This window comes from Cebus imitator, unplaced genomic scaffold (genome assembly GCF_001604975.1).
Source record: "Cebus imitator isolate Cc_AM_T3 unplaced genomic scaffold, Cebus_imitator-1.0 Scaffold214, whole genome shotgun sequence".
Classification (NCBI taxonomy): Eukaryota; Metazoa; Chordata; class Mammalia; order Primates; family Cebidae; genus Cebus; species Cebus imitator.
Window position 1 is genome coordinate 915,206 of NW_016107529.1, and position 17,638 is coordinate 932,843.

Here is a 17,638-nt window from a genome sequence, read left to right on the forward strand (position 1 = left end):
ATCATAAATAGACAGATTGTTAACTTGGAAGAAAGACTTCTTATCAGTCAACTGCCCAAATTTAAAATGGGCCATGTTGTGAGGTAGGAGTTCTCTATCATGGGACTTGTTTTAGCAGCAGCTAAACTACTTGGCAGGGTTGTAGAAAGGATTCAGGCATCAGGTTGAGAGCGGAACTGTATGACCTTCAAAGTCTCTTTCAGCCCTCAACCAAATAACATCACTTTTGTATGTGAAAAGAACCTGTATGCATAGCTGTAACTCCAAATCATAGCATTAAAGAGTTTGAAGGAATTGTCCCATTTCACACATGAGGAAAAAAGTCAAAAGTGGGGAATACGAGTCCCCAAAGCTAGTTAGTAGCAGTAGAGGGAAATAAACCTAGGATCTGGTACTGGGGTTCTTTGTCCATAATAAAGAAAGGCAGCCACTACCTCTCAGTAAGAAATGCCAGGTACTTTGGGTTGCATTTTTAATGACAAGGTGTTTTCGCCTACCTCCAATTTGATTCCAATTTAGAACTCACCCCCTGAGAAAATAGTTTAGCATGTTTATCATGTGATTCATGAGACAAACCTTCACAGAAGTTGGCTGTGCCCCAGACATTGTGCAGAGGGACAATGGAGACCAAGGATGAAGCAGGCACAGCCCCATCCTTACAGGACTCCAGTGTGACAAGGACTTGCTACAAGCTGTCAAGTGCCCCGATCGCTCAGAAGAAGGTGTGCCATGCCTGGTGGGAATTGCTGGGAAAGCCCCATTGAGGCGCAGTGTTTGGATAGGGGTTTGGAGGATGTTTCAAAGCTATCCAGCAAAAAGGAGGGACAGAGCATTCTAGGTGGAGAGGAGAGCATATCCCAAGACATGGAATCTATTTAAGGAGGGTCAGGCAGTTCAGGGTAACTGGTGTGAGCCTCAATAGGGAATTTGGGGCCAGATTGCCAGAGGCATTGAATGCTGTGCCAAGAAGTCTGGACTTTATCTGAGTGCAGAATGGAGCCATGGAAGGGTATTTTGTAGATTTTGTTTGTTATTCATTTTAGAATGGGAGTCAGTGAAGAATAGGTACTATGCACAAGGTACAAAAAAAAAGTGCAAAAAAAGGTATAGAAGATGTTTTTAAAGGGTGTGACGTGGTCAGAGTTCACTTTACAAATAGATTACACACTTGCTATGTGTGGAGGACACATGAGAAGACTAGAAACTAGACAGTGGGTGATGAGTTATAGTAACTTTTGGAAGGTGAGCATGGAGAAGGGCAATGGAGAGGACTGGAAGGGCCAGATGCAAGAGATCCCTATGTTCCATGGGTAGGAGGCATCAGTCCAGAGCCATGATGGCAGAAATGCAGGTAAGCATGTTTTGATGGGTGAGAGAGATCGGGAGCTGGGCTCAGCCCTGGCCCCACAGGTGGACTCACTCCTCTCACAGTATCCGTAGGACCTATCTCTTCCCAGAGATGTTTACCAGTCTGGTTTGTTCACTCTTTACAAAGGCTCTTTCTCTTTCCCCAGGAGTGTCCAGAGGGGTGGGATTCATCCGCTTTGATAAGAGGATTGAGGCAGAAGAAGCCATCAAAGGGCTGAATGGCCAGAAGCCCAGCGGTGCTACGGAACCGATTACTGTGAAGTTTGCCAACAACCCTAGCCAGAAGTCCAGCCAGGCTCTGCTTTCCCAGCTCTACCAGTCCCCTAACCGGCGCTACCCGGGCCCACTTCACCACCAGGCTCAGAGGTTCAGGTAGGCATGCCCAAAGAGGAAGAAGCACTGCTACAGGGGTTCAGAGCTGGGCAAGAGCCAGGGAAGCCTATGTTCTGACAAATGGGACAAGGGTAAAAGCTTCCACCCCCAGGAATCACTGTGCAAAACTCCCCCCGAGCCTCAGTCTCCATTCCTATAAAATGAGACAGTTGGACCAGATGCTCTTCCAAGCCCTTTGCCAATTTACTACTGTGACTGTATAAACTTCAGATTCTTTGGTAGAAGCAAAATTTCTGTATTTAACCAAACATGAAGGTTCAGTTTCAACAAGAGTTAATCACAGATCAGTGACCACATTCAGCAGATTAGACTTAAGGCTGGACAGTGGCTTTTAATAATTTCAAAAAATAGACCATGAGGCAGATCCTTGCCAGAGGGAGTGGTTTTTCCTGTCTTCTTTTCCCTCGGCAGGTAACTCTGTTGAGTTCAGGGGAGGGGGGACTGTCTTTGGTGTTAACCTTATTATGTGAAGTCAGTAGATTCTGGGAAGACAGGGAGGAAGATACTGTCCAAGCCTGATTAGTGTTTCCTTCAAGTATCCAGGAAGCTTCTGGTGCAGGGAGGCATTGCCCTTCTGGAACTTTTTCTAAAAGACAGGTTTCTCTCCATGAAGGCAGTATGACCTTGACTGGTCTCTATCATACCAGAGATAAAAATATTTTTGACTTACCATGATACATTCTAAACAATTGTTTTATTCCACACCACATCCCAACTTCCCTTTGATGAAAACGTTTTTCTCTTTGTGAAACTTGACATGGGAAAATAGTAGGTCCTTCTATCTAGGATAGTATGCTCCATCTGGCCACATGAGGAGGAAAAGCATCCTCTTTCGTGTCCTCCTATGCCCTGTGAATTTGAAATGGTTAATGATTTCATGAAGAGTCCAAGTCATCTAATTTTTATTTTGCGTGACAGCACATGCAGTATTTATGTAAAAAGCCTCTCCAGCAGGTTTCTAATGGCGGAAGCTATGGTTACTACTGCCCTATGGTGCGAATAGCTTGTCCCCAAGTAAGGTACTGAATGTGAGGAAGATTACAGCAGAAGGGCAGTTTGCTGGGAGGTGCTACCAGAGAGTAAACAGTAAGCTAATTTTTAAAAATCTTAATCTGCAAACTCCCCCTGCCTCCCAAAAACGTGTGTGGTCAGATGATTTAGTTAATGTAGCAAGGCTAACAGAAAAGATCCGTTCTGATACATATTGTGTGCCTGTGTATTGTTAATCTGGAACAGAGGCCTTTATTCACAAGTTTAATCATGGTAAAAAGGTGAACAATTTAAGAAGCCCCCGCTTTGTACAATTTCACATACCATATAAAACAAAATCCACACAAATGTTCTGAGAGGTGGGGGGAATGGGATTAATTCAGACCTTGAAAGAAAGGGAGACTCATTAGACATTTGCTTTAAACTCTAGCATTGACCTGAACATGAATTACTTGCAGTTAGAGACAGAAAAAGGGGAAACTACCGGTGGATAGACTCCTAAGCAGTGGGGAAAGTTGTTGAGCTTTTCTTCTTTGAAAATGGAGCATTCTTATTAATAGTTCCATTGAGCGATCTTGCCATCTGTGAGGCATTAACCCAGAGACCCTCCTTCTCTTTGCAGGCTGGACAATTTGCTTAATATGGCCTATGGCGTAAAGAGGTAATTAAAACTCCACAGATTGCCAGATGTCCATGTTGGCACAGACTGGGGCTAGAATTTTTTTTTTTTTTTTAATTCACTAACTTTACTTTAAAAAAAAAAAAAAATCTTCCTTTTTCTTCCACCAGCATGTCAAATTCTTAATTTTAATTTCGGACCTCAGTTGATTTTGTTTCTTTTAGGGCACACAAAATGTATTTGTGTGTTTCACTTTTTCTTTTATTTGCAGGTGGGCTTCTCCGATGGTTCAGGTGCCACAGCTACCAAGCCCTTGATAATCCAGTCCTTTGAATGACTCCCCTAAGGGGAAAGGCTCCGACTCTTTGCTGGCTGGTTTTGCAAACTTGCAGAGCAAACTGTTTCGAATTAGCATTGCCAAGATTCAGTTAAGAGGGCAGATTCCAGCAAATCAGAATTAGAACATTTTGCTAATTGTGGTTGACAATCTTATGATTTTCAGTAGAAAAATTAGATTTTGGACTACCAGCTCTGGCCAAAGGATAAACAAACACATGGATGACTTTCTAACTCCTGCCCCCACTTCAGTGTGCATTTCAGAGCACATACTGAGAATGAAGTGTATCTGTGTGCACCTCAACCAGAGGTTTCTTTTGTTACAGGTTTTAACAGTTATTATAAATCCTCCCTTGATTGTATGTTATGTGTGTTTTAAACTCGCTATTCCTTTCATTGAAAGCCTTTTTGTGGGGTTGGGGGCCCAAACAGAGTCGAGGCTTTTGGGGCTGTCTCTGAAAGCAGATTCAAAGGTATTCCAGACCCAGTATGAAATCTGAATCTCGGAAAGCTGGGTGTGTTATGTCACTGTGTCCATGAGATTCCCATATGTGCTTCTGATAAGCTCCACTGCACTACTAGGGACGTAGCGTCTTCATCATCTTGCTCAGTAGAGCTGCACACTTTAATTCCCCTTCCTACAGTCAAGGGAAAGAGATGTGGTCTTTAATAGTCCACATCACACTCCCTGTACTAGGCAGTTCTTTCACTGGCTATGCATGGTAAGTACCCTGACTCTGGGAACTGGTGCACAGTAGAGGAAGTAACCTGACTGCAGACTTCACTATCAGAGGACCAGCCTCTCAAATCTCAATCCCAGCATCAATGAGAATAACTGTGAATTATCTCCACATTTCTAGCACACTGCTTGCCTGTTCCCAGGCGTTTTACATGTTTCCTAGCTGTGTCTCATTCCTTTGCTCCTCTCTGACTTTAGTGAGGTAGTTCCAAATGTTATGAAAAGAGAAGTGCTTGTAACATAAATAAGAAGATAGGGGAAGACACAGCTGTAGTAGACCTGCCACCACCTCCTCCGCTGCCCCAGCCAGAGTAGACATCACTAGTTGATAATAGCATTCTCTTTTCCTATTGAACCCAGATTTGGATTTAGAATCCTTCCTACCAAAATGCTGCAATTAGCTATCACCAACTAGGATAGAGGCTGTACTTACAATCTCTTTGCTGGCCCTGACCTTTGACTTAATAAATACTTACCTGTTTCCTATCTGTAAACAGAAAAGAGGTCAATTCAGGGTCAACCCACCTGGTTGGAGGAGAAAATATTGAAAAGCCAATCCAGAAATGATACAAGTTATAAATAGACATGGATTTGCACTTCTAGAATCTGTACCATGATATTTTTTGGCTTTTTCTTGGTAATTGTTTTTAAAGAAAAGGGAAGATTGACTTAGTGAATAATAGCAAAAATATTGTCCATTGAGTTATTATATTTAGCATATATTATTCAGTAGCCATTTGATTATCCAAATTCTAGTTAGAGAACTATTCTTTAATAGGACTTTCAAATCTCTAAGAATATTTGCTTATTTTTAAGAACAGTTGTAGCTCACACTTTACACCATGCTCTTCCTTAATTTTTGCTTCCTCTCCTTTTCCTATTTCCCCCAGTAAAACCTCAGCCAAATGAAAAGCAAGAAACTAGTCAGTGTACAGCATCAAAAATCCCTAGACTAAGCTCATGCCTGTAATCGCAGCACTTAAGGAGGCCGAGGTGGGTGGATCACCTGAGGTCAGGAGTTTAAGACTAGCCTGGCCAACATGGCAAAATCCCATCTCTACTAAAAATACAAAAAGATTAGCTGGGCATGGTGGCACGTGCCTGTAGTCCCAGCTACTTGGGAGGCTGAGGCAGGAGAATCGCTTGAACCTGGGTGGTGGAGGTTGCGGTAAGCCAAGATTCACGCCACTGCACTCCAGCCTGGGTGACAGAGGGAGACTCTGCCTCAAAAAAAAAAAAAAAAAAAAAAAAAATCCCTATATAAGGTTGGTATGAAACAAAACGTTAACAAATGTTCTGCTGTAGGCACTGGAAACTTAACTCCTTCATCTGATGCATCCATCTCAAATCACACAAGGATTTATTTTATCAGACAGTGAATAGAATCTAAAGGGTCATTTCTTTTCTTTTCAGGATTACACAAAAACTGAGAAGATTCCTAGGCCTAATATAAAAGCAGTTGTAATAGGGCAAATAACAATTTTTATGCTTTTCTAATATGCAGCTATTCAAGATATATAAGTGCACAAACCACTTGAAATCTTGCTCCAATGATGCTTAGAAATAAATTCCAGATAACATAGCATAAAGGAGTGATACATCTTTATTATTATTGCTTGAATTTGTGGGGGCAACCCTTCCGAATAAATGCTAAATGAAACATGAGCCACCCATCTGTTTAATAACAAGACATGCTGTTTTATCCTCACCAAGAAATCTTTGACAACCATAGGTCAAGGGAATGCAAAAATGGTAGACTTAAGCACTTTAGGGCCCTAATCTACCTTAAGAAAAAATGAAATTTCCCAAGTACTGTCCAAAGTTAGTCACTTATTCAACCAATAAATATTTATTGAGCGTTTTCTATGTGTCACTATACCTGTGCGATTCCCATATGTGCTCCACTGAATAATCTAATAGAGCCACAGAATGAATGAAATAGACCCTTTCCCCCAAGAGCACATTGTCTATTGTTGGGGGTGGGGTGGAGTCAGGGTGGGGTGCTCTATGAGAATATACTGGGTAGAACTATTATAGAGCCTTGCTCTGGGAGCCCTGGGAGTCCCTCATGGTTTTTAGAAATTGACCTAGATCTTTCTCTCAGCATGAACATGCCCTAGCCAATCAAGCCATTCCCATCAGAGGAAATGCCATAGACATTAGTTTTTACATTTTGGTTTTTGAACCCTGAAGACTCTCCTGCAAACACTCACTCAGCCCTCTGCCCCGTGTCTGTGTCTGTGCATCTGTGTGTTATCCTTGGTCAGACTGATGTCTGGACCAGTCCCCCCTTCTGCTTGTCCCCCCAGGTTCTCCCCAATTACCATTGACGGAATGACAAGCCTTGTAGGAATGAATATCCCTGGTCACACAGGAACTGGGTGGTGCATCTTTGTCTACAACCTGTCCCCTGATTCTGATGAGAGCGTCCTCTGGCAGCTCTTTGGCCCCTTTGGAGCAGTGAACAACGTCAAAGTGATCCGTGACTTCAACACCAACAAGTGCAAGGGATTCGGCTTTGTCACCATGACCAACTATGATGAGGCAGCCATGGCCATTGCCAGCCTCAACGGGTACCGCCTGGGAGACAGAGTGTTGCAAGTTTCCTTTAAAACCAACAAAGCCCACAAGTCCTGAATTTCCCATTCTTATTTACTAAAATATATATATAAATATATACGAACAAAACACACGCGCGCACACACACACATACACAAAAGAGAGAGAAACAAACTTTTCAAGGCTTATATTCAACCATGGACTTTATAAGCCAGTGTTGCCTAAGTATTAAAACATTGGATTATCCTGAGGTGTACCAGGAAAGGATTTTATAATGCTTAGAAAAAAAAGAAAAAAAAAAAAAAACAAAAAAATACCTTTGATGCATTGAATGTTCTTTCATAGCTGTCGTTGTTGAATATAATATACATAGATAGCGATGTGCAGGGATTTTTACCCAGCCAGCTAACTTTACTACCTTCCTTGAAGGTGGGTCTTTTTAAGATGACCATTCGCTCATTTGAAGAAGAAAAACAAAAAACAAAAAAAATAATAAAAATAAAACAATTTTTACAAAGTAATGGGATTCAAAGAAAGGAAAAAAAGATTTTTCTTTTTTGTCAAAATGTTGATCCAATCAGATTGGTAAAAACCCCCACACAAATTAAAGAGGAATAATAAAAATTGCAAAAATAAAAAAAAATTTTGCAAATTTTTTTATTTTTCCTTTTTTCTTTTATATCATGTGAACTAAAACAGTCTTCTGTTAGGGGATGGGGGCAAGGGGGATACCTGATGACATTAACAATTTAATAACATTAACATTGTTGCCAAAGAGGTGGTCTCTTTGCTGAAAATGGGTTTCAAGAAAAATCTATTTTTATAAAATATAAAGAATTTTTACAAGAGAATCTGGATTTGAGAAAAAAATATTTTGACTGGCTAATTTAGGGGAAATTGACAACTTTGTCGCGTTCATACTGCACTGGTAACTTTTTAGAGATCAAGATGTGTGTTTTAAACTGGATTCGTAGACTGTTTTTTGAAGGATGGGCTATAAACAGATGATCTTCATATCTTTTCATAGCATGTAATAATAATTAAAAAACAATTATTAATTACTAGGGGAAAGGAGTGTTCGTTCTACCCAGGGTACCACAGTTCCCCACAGTCAAAACCCAAAAGCAAGGAGATGAGTTGAAAGACAGTTTTTCTTTAAGTCATCAGTATGGGATGTCAGCAGAACAAAAATTAAAAAGATTAATTTTCCTTTTGATCTAAAACTTCCTTAGTTTGAGCAGTAGGTGCTACAAAATTATTTACATATCTTAGTATCATAGTTAAATGTAATGTGTTTAGGAGAGGAAAACAAAAGATACATTTGCTTTAAATTCATTAAGAAATTTTCAAATTCACTTTGTAGCCCATGCTGATAGAATTGGGCTGTGTTGGTACATTTGAAACACTGTTTATGTTGCTTGAAACTCTTATTTATTTAATCGCAGATGTGATGATGCCTATGGCCGAGATCAAATATAGCTAGATTGGCTAGACTACTTATTTGTTTACTTAAACTATGGGAAGAAGCATATTATTGTGTCATTCTGTTGTGTGTGTATGTGTATATACAATATAAATATATATATATAAAGTTATTTTTTCTTTGGGTTAATTTATTATAAGTTGTAACACTTGGCTAGTTTTGTTTGTATATGTCTTAAAATGTTTTCTTATGATATTTAAGTGACAGTTAAAGAGGTATCAAGGTAACTTGTGTAGAACTATTGTTTGATATATTGTCATGTTTGTTGTGAATATTTTTTCTTACTGCACAGTAGAAAAATAAAAACAACTGAGTCTTTATTTTAATGTAACTCAGATTGGGGAAAACAAAACAGAGCTAAGGGAACAAAATGACTGAGGGAGCACCCTCCCACGTCCAGTGCACTGATCATTTTAGTATGTTTGTGCTTTGTACGGTTATATATTTAAAACAAAAACAAAACAAAAAAATACAAGGGTTCATGCTCTTCCCTGGGTAATAGAAACAGTTACTCGCTATGCATAATCTAGTTGATAGTTAAATTTGCTATTGCTTTTCTTGTCTTGTTATATAAAATCTTTTCAATACAAGTTTAGTCTTAATGGTAATAAAACGTTATGGTTATTTATAACTTGTGCTTATTTTGTGCATTTTTTCCCATGCTGAACCCACTAAGTGCATGTAGACAGGACTGTTGTTTTCACACTGAAGAGGCAAACTTTGTAGTAGTCGTTGTAGTGGTAGACAGATAACGAATACCAAGGCTGCATCATAGACTCCTCCTTTAAATTTTTTTTCTGTTTTTTTTTTCCTCTTTTTGGTTTTGGATATAACACCAGATTTCAGTTCAGAGAACACTCGTTCAACATTCAGGAAAATCTTTTAACGTCACCTGCTATGAATGAACGCAGTTTGCTGGCAAAGTTTTGATGCATTTGCTAAGCATTAGTGGGAAAGGCATGCCAAAATCTTCTCTATAATGTGTTCAATCTTGGGGGAAAAAAAAAGGAAAAAAAATCTTAGGACCAGGCAGTTGTATACTTTAGTTATTAATGAATGACTTCATGTTAATCTTGCTAGTTTAGATGATTTCCAAGGGAAAGTATTGTAATTGTTTTTTTTTTTTTTCATAATCTTGTTGTGTTTGAATTATTTGTACTTTATCTGTCCAGACAATAAATGAAAGTGTGTAGAATGGATTTGACTTTCCAAATTTTTAAATGTGTTTATTCAAACTTTTTATATGTACCATCTTCAGATTTCCCCAATATTTTTATCATTAAACCAGGAAAAAAAAAAGGCAGAGTAAAATTCTATTTTGCAACTTAGCTCAGTCTCTTAAAATCAGTTCGATATTCAGAAGTCATTTTTCTGGTTCCATACTATTAAAAGTGTGGTGGTCCCCAGCCAGCAGTATCAACATCATCTGTAAGCTTGTTAGAAATGTAGACTCTGCATTTAACCAGATCCCCAGGTGAATAAATCACTGGTACTTCCAAGTTTGAGGAGCATTGCCCTGGTGGCTAAATCAGAACACTTGGCCTTACCTTTGGTGTTGATACATTAGCATCTGTTATTCATTTATAAGAAGGCTTGTGATTTGTTCAGAGGACAGGGAACCACCATTTGCAGAGCATCTATTGTGTAACGAACAGGTGGTGTGGTATGGTATTCCCTACATTCTCACTTTATTCTCAGCAACCCAAGGGGTATAGACAACATTATCCTCATTTCACAGACGACAAAACTGAGGCGCAATAAGAATAGTAACTTGACACCACAAGGAAATTTTCAGCTGGGATTTGAATCCAAGTCTGATTCTACTGCACAACACCTCAGCATTGAGGTTGCAGAACTTGAGCAATATTAAGAAAGCAGACCATTTGCATTGAAAGTGACAGCCAAGAAAGAAAGGTCACTTTATTTTTGTTTAAAAGTAGCAAATATTTGGCTTTCTTACCTTTGAATAGAAAGTCTAAACAAGGAATTACTCATTATGTGTCTAAAGAATAGGATTTAAGCTCAACCTAGGGAGAGAAAAACTGCCTACATTATCATGAAGTCTCTTTAAAATATGCCCTGAACTTTACAGATTAGCTTTTTAGTGATTTCCTGATACAATCACTCATTGATGATCTACTGTCTTTCATTTTCATTTTCTCACTAACTGAAAATTTATACTCTGTGAAACATTGCCATCCATAAACTGACACTTCATGAAATGTCCCCACTGAGCCAGATGAACAAATAGTCTGATTCTCTTCTATTTCTAATTAACCTCTTTTTTATTATTATATTAAGTTACCACATTGGTTGGAATAATTAAATTCAGGGCAAAGAATGGGATTTAATTAATCAAACTAAATATTAAACCTCTAAGTCAGCCTGAACCTCATATAGTTGAACTTAAAGGTTCTTTTTATAGTTTTATCTTAAAGACAGCCCCTATGTTTCTTTTCTGGAGAATAAAAAAAGGGCATTCAAAAGAATAGTTTCCCACAGGGATAACACAGCTTCACAACCGTGTTTGTAGGTCTAAAAACGTTGCTGCCAAACCTATGATAGTTGCCAGTCATCACCACCCCTGCTCCTTAAAGGTGTCATTTTAGTGTACTTTAAATGGACAGCTGCTTTTTTGGGGGGATATCCAAAGTTGGTACAGTGTTCCCAGTTCATATAGTTCATTCACCTGCCTCCTACAGATCTATGCTGAAAGTTTTACAAATAGATGTAGGTATTTAAAGAGGTCTTGAAAATATCCGTGGAAGACATTCTACATATACTGTTTCAGAAACACTTTCCAGCAACAGCACAATGTGTCTGCCTAACATCTAATAAAAATTCATCTTGTTGCGAGTATAAGCCTGTTACCTTAAATCTCCAGGCAAACATATATAGTTTCTGTAGGTGTTTGTGGAAAAGGTCTAACAAATCACAAGAATACTGACATTATTAAATTTCTTTGAGGTCCTAGGTACGTTATATTTTGCTTGGATGAAAAATTGGACGTCATAGAAAGCTGACGGCATTTACTTAGTGTTATTTCTGTCGTGATAGGAGGAGTGCAAAAAAAAAAATGTGCTTGTATCTAAAACCACCCCACATCATCACCATCCACATCAAAACTTCTTACTTCTATTACCGAAGATCAAACACTGACCAAATGATGGTTACTGCCAGAAATTTAAATGTCTTTCATCAAGATCAATCATCCTTTGCTTATTTGTAAATAAAACATTTTAACCCCCAAAGAATAACATTTAAATGTACATTTGAAACTCACAAGGTCTTGTGGGGCCCATATTCTCCTTGAGTCAGTATTTGGGTGTGGATGCTTTTAACCTTGTTAAAATGCAGCACATAATTGCCTTTACCATAAGGTAATTCCAGAAACTCTCAGTCCTTGAAATTATTTTGCCCTTACTTCCTGTAGGCACTATGCATTTCTTCCTTAACACACACATACATGCAAACACACAGAGGCAAGTGTTTGTGCAAGTATGAATTTTTTTTAACTTTCACCTGTGAATTAAAAAATGACACCTGATAAGATAGCATTAACCACAAGAGTGTGCTTTCTAAACCAAAGAGTCATTAAAATCTTAATTTGAGGCCATCTTGCCTGGATACTTCCACAGCGTTCATGAAAGCTCACAGAACAGAGTTCTAATATCCTTGCACCCTTCACTGCCTTTGTTCTACCTGAAGAAGAGAATAATAAAAGGAAATTACATTTTATTTCCATGAGCTGAAATCAAGTTTTAATATTGTCCAAAAATGACTCGTACCATTCCCTTATCTTATTAGCTTTTTGGCATATTAGGTAATAAGATAATTTCTCATGGTACAGTATTTATGTAAGAATCATATTTCTCTCTGTGCAGATCACTTACTGAAGTGTCTGTTAACAGGAGAGAATGATACATAATCGGCACTTAAGATTAAAATAGACCTGAGAACATAAAAGTGTTCCTTCAATTAAAGGAATAGTGTTTCTCCAGTCTCGTCCTTTTTGTTTCGGCAGCAGAATGAAAACTGGCTTAAAATCTCCCAACCCCGGGTTAATTCCCAGAAGGTTTTTCTATGCAAGTTCAGCTTAATCTACTAGTGGTTCAAATGCAAAGTGGACTCATATGACATTCCAGTATGCCATGTAATTATTTCAAACAGTTTTCAGCAAAGTCCTTAAGGTTTAAGAAATTGTTTCTAGAAAGAGCACTGGCATTTAAGTTTTTCCTATGCCAGGCACTCTATATGTATATAGTCTTAGTGAGGGGTATCATTCCCCATTTACATTGGACAAAAAGAAACTCAGAGAGATTAGGTATTTTGTGAAAGTGAGTAAGTAGGTGGTAAAGCCAGAATTCAAACCCAGGTCTGTCTGATCCCCAAGATCCCCAGTTATATACCCTGGCTCCAAGTCAATTATGTTAGAATTAGATCCAAAACAATTACCAAGTGGTCCACACCTCAACTAAAGATGAGACAAGTCCTATTATATAAGAAATAAAGGAAATTATATTAATGTACTGTGCCTGAGTCTAACCCTCTCCCCAAATCTTTAATGGAAAAACAAACCAAACAACACTGGTTTATAAGCAAATTAACAAAGGAAAACTAAAAGTCATAGTTTCTCAGCACTGTTGCTCAGCAGTATTTAAACATGAAATTAGTTTCTTAATAGGTCTATTTTAACCACCAAAAGTCATTGAGGTAGAAAGGAGTTGAGGATAGGACAGACAGGTAAGAATGTTAACAAGCCTACTTAAGGACCCTCAGAGCTGGCCCCATGGGTCTCCCCAGGTGATAGGACCCACTGTGGTCCGCAGATGGGTCCACTGTGCTGTGTGGACCAAGAGCACCATAGTGGCCACTCCTTTCGCTATCTGTATTGCCTCTGAATCCTAAGAACAATCCTGGGAGGCACATAACATAATCCCCATTTTACATCTGACAAAAACGGAGAAGTTAAATACCTTGCCCAAAGTTGCACAGCATGTTGCAGGGTGGGAATTTGCACAAAAGTCTTCAGGTTCTGATCCAATGTCTTTCTACTAAACCATATTGATAGCTTTCAATGTGACAGCATTTGTTGATCATCTACCTAGGTGTTGAGGTATGGCAGGGTGGGGGTCGAGGAAATCAGCCTAAACTGTGTCTACACTAGAACCCTTACTCTGAACAGCTGCCATATGCCAGATACTCAGCTAGGGGCATGATAAATAAACATGTCTAGGGTTTTGTTTTGTTTTGTTTTGTTTTTTGTAACCTGTTTTGTGCATGAAATTGTGCAACAGAAAACCAAAAAAACAAGAGAGGAAATTTAGAGTTCTATTACAAAGACAAGACCTGTGGGACAATCTTCTAGCCACAGAATAGCTTCTGCATTGGAGGGAGAATTTCAGGAGACTTTTAAAATCTGTGGGGAGTAGAAGGAGTATTCTGGGACCCAGGAAGGAAGGAGAGTTTGCCCTGATGGAAAGAGGACTAGCTCTACTGAAAAAGTTCTGGATTTGGGTCCCAGGGGAAAAAATTTAATGTCTCTGAGATTCCTGATCACAGAAGGAAGGATTAGAAGTAAAATATGCCAAGTTCCTGGCACTGAATGAAGAGTAGCAGGAATTAAACAATAGCCAGAATGAGCAGAACACTTGGGCCAGGCCCTTCGGCAGGGAGAGGTGGGTTTGGTGGATGCCCCTGGATGCAAAGAACCAAGAAATCCTGTTTGGTCACTTCAAGTGAGGGAGGGAAGAAATAGTAGGAATACATGTGGAAATAAGTTGCTGGGAATCTCACTTGGCCTCATGGAACTTAAGCTGCTTTTGAAATATAGTAACTCCAGCCACTTACCAGCAGAATCTCTGATTGCGCTCAGCAACCAGAGACCCCATTGGTCCCTCCTCTGGTGTCTGGCCATTACTGTGTCAGCCACTCCATCTCATTCACTCCTGATAATTAGACTGCTGTGAGCATCATGAAAAAGTCACAGGGATTTTGCCTCAGGGTAAAGGGGTGGAGGATACACTAAGGAGCTTAGGTGGGCAATAGTGGGAAGGGAGAGCACAGGAATAAAAGGAAAAGGGTTGGTTATGCAGGCTGAGCCAGGGAACATCTTTAGGAAAACAGAGGATCAGAAGGCTTTTGAGCAGGGAAGTGAGGGCCCTGGGTTCATAAGTAAATATCTGGTAAAGGGCAAATATCTCTAAGCCCTACTCCCTTTGGCTGTAGGAACAAGAAAGAATCAAAAGTTCTGTCTCAGCCAAGATGCGAAATGAATCCAATTAAACCATTTGTAAAGGGTAGTCCTCTCTTGCTTGTCACACAATCAGCCTTGTCATTGCCTGGTAACTTAGCTCTGGAAAGCCCTTGGAAGTCAGTTCAACTCCCTCAGAAGTCAATTGAATCCCTGAGAGATTTAAAAGGGCTTTGAGTTGTCCAGCCTCTACGTCACTCTATGTAACTAGTTATCAACTTATTCCACAAATATTAGGGTTCCTCTCCTTAAAATGCCCTTTCCTCCACCCCAAACCCACGTTTTTCTCAAAGCATGCATGTACCACCCACCTGCTTGTTCAGCTCAGGATTCACTGCCCCCTGGAAACCTTTCTTGACCTTGGCTGGATTAAGGATTCCTTGACAATCCCACATCCCTCTGTTTTCCTGTATCACAGCACACTCACATACCATATTGTACTGCTGCATGCAGCCTCCATGGGGACAGAGGAATCTGGCATGGTTCCTGCCTTGGAAAAGCTCAGGTGTAAGCAGAGCATAGAAGGGCAAGAGCAAATCTGCAGGGCGTTTGGGGAGCACAGAGAAAAGAGCAGTCAATTCTAACTTCGTTGGGTGAGGTGAGGTTGAACTGTAATAAGAAAGGCATCCTAGACATGTTTGGGACTTAGCTGTCTCATGGAAGATAGAGCAGACTTGGACAGGTAGCATTGGAGTGAGGCAAAGGGCATCCCACTGGGAATAATGGAAGTGATCCAGGACCAGGATTCAGAATCGTCTGCTTTGCCCCTGATTTGCTGTGTAATATTGGGCAAGTCACTGGTCCTCTCAATTTCACAGAAGTTAAAGGAAGGTGTGAGACTAGATGGTTTCTGCTGGTCTTGCTCCTGCTGACTCCTAGACATTCATCTGCCCCTACATTTTTCATAGGGTCAGCAAATATTTGTGTCACTGAGGAAACAACGAGAGGATGAAAAAGATGGCTATATACAGCTGGGGTAAGTGCTGTCAAGATCAAGTGCAGGATGTTCTGACAATGAGCAACAGCACCTGCCTGGCTGAGGAGGAGGAACACCCTTTCTCAGACTGTGGCATTTGAGCCGAGATCTGAAGAATGAGGACCATGTGTCCCATCCCAGGCCAGGGTAACAGCACGGGCAAAGGGCCAGAGTGGAGGGGAGCAATGTTTCAGCTGAGGGGCTGAGAGGAACTCAGTGACTCAGCAGTGGAGAGGGGAATGGGGCTGGGGCAGGAGTGGTAGCAGGGACCAGATTATCAAGAATATTACAAGCCACAGAAAGGACTTTGATCCTTACGAGTAATGGGAAGGGCCTACATTTTAACCAATGGGTTCTCTTCTCTCAACCTCAGTTTACTCATTTTGATGAGTAAACCCCTCTCATAAATCTATATCTAACCTATATATTTATATCTGTCAATCTGTCATCTCTATTGATTCTGTTTCTCTGGAGAACCTTGACTATTACACTCATCTGTAAAATAGAGATGACCGATAACAGTACTTATAAGGTCTCTTATAAGGGCCTTATTTAGTGTTGGGAGGGTCAAATGCATTAAAATGTGTTAAGTGCTTAAAACACTACCTGGCAGATAGTAATGACTATATAAATGTTTGCTATTACTACTGCTATCATTCTTATTATTCATCTAGCTAATTCTTACACATACCTCAAAATTCACCATGAATATCTTCTCCCCGGGAGCTCCTTCCTCAACCTCTCAGACAAAGTTATGTACCATTTCTCTGGGTTCCCAAAGTCCTCTCTCACCCTGTAGAATAGTTTGTTGCCTACCTCTATGCCTTCTCCCCTAAACCATAAGCTCATCGATGGCAAGTACTGTGCCCCATTCATTAGTACAAAATTATGCACAAAAAGAATGCCAATGAAAGTGTGCAGCTATGGTAGGCTGAATAATGGCCCCCTAAAGATGTCCACATTCTAATCCCTGGACATGTGAATATGTTATCTGTCTTAGCCTATTTGTGTTGCAGGTCTTTTCCTTAGCTCCGCTAAAGATGGCGTTCTTTGTCCCACAGCCATGAAAATTCAGGCTCACAGACTATTTGGATGGTGCGTAAGACAGGGTATTATTGGGTGAAATGGAAGAAAAGGGGAAACAGGGACTCTCACAAGGCCACAGTACCTGCTAGAGCACTTCCCAGCTGGCCATTCTAATCCCAGGACCCACACAGGAAGAGGAGGTGTCAGGTTCCTCCCTGCTGCAAATGTCATGAACTTCCCCAGGTGCCACCTCAGTTGACAGGCCAGATGGAGTTTCTCCATGCACCCCCCTCCCACCTGGCTGTCTCATTTGGGCTGCTATAACAAAACATCTTAAAATGGGTAATTTACAAACAACAGAAATATATGGCTCACAGTTCTGGAGGCTGGAAAGTCCAAGATCAAAGCGCCAGCAGATTTGATATCTGGTGAGGATTTGCTATGTGTCTCATAGTTGGCACTTTCTTACTGTGTCCTCACATGGTAGAAGGGGCGACCAAGCTCCCTCAGCCCTTTTATAAAGGCACTAATACCAGTCAGAAGTGTGGATGCCTCATGATCTACTCAATTCCCAAAGGTCCCACCTCTTAATAATATCATATTAGGGATTAGGTTTAAATTTACTAATTTTGAAGGGCCACAAACATTCAGACCATTGCATTACCTTAAATGGTTAAAAGGACTTTGCAAATGTGATTCAGTTAAGGATCTTGATGGGAGAGTATCGTGGATTATCCAGTTGGGCCCAATGTAATCACAAGAATCATTTTAAAAGGGAGGCAGGAGGATTCAGAATCAGTAGTAGGAGAAGCAACAATGGAACCAGAAGATTGGCATAACGGGAAGAAGGACCCATAAGCAAAGGAATGCATTCCGCCTCTAGAAGCTGAAAAAGG

General features: G+C 40.2%; 1 protein-coding gene and 1 long non-coding RNA gene across 8 annotated transcripts in view; one reads left to right on the top strand and one right to left on the bottom strand.

Annotated features, from left to right (window-relative positions):
• Positions 1–9,686, top strand: part of ELAVL4 (ELAV like RNA binding protein 4) — a 156,231-nt gene extending 146,545 nt beyond the window's left edge. For 4 of the 7 annotated variants that reach the window (XM_037745797.1, XM_037745796.1, XM_017548708.1 and 1 more), the window contains exons 5-7: positions 1,515–1,740; positions 3,374–3,412; positions 6,713–9,686. In XM_037745797.1, the coding sequence (XP_037601725.1) occupies positions 1,515–1,740; positions 3,374–3,412; positions 6,713–7,082 (635 nt within the window). In that variant the 3' untranslated portion in view covers positions 7,083–9,686. The remainder of the gene's footprint in view (positions 1–1,514; positions 1,741–3,373; positions 3,413–6,712) is intronic. The other 3 variants (XM_037745798.1, XM_017548710.1, XM_017548709.1) reach the window with 1 other exon arrangement.
• Positions 9,687–11,740: 2,054 nt separating this feature from the next.
• The window catches only part of LOC108318014, a 43,017-nt gene continuing 37,119 nt past the window's right edge, over positions 11,741–17,638 (bottom strand). The window contains exon 3 of the long non-coding RNA XR_001830986.2: positions 11,741–12,189. This is a non-coding gene — a long non-coding RNA (uncharacterized LOC108318014). The remainder of the gene's footprint in view (positions 12,190–17,638) is intronic.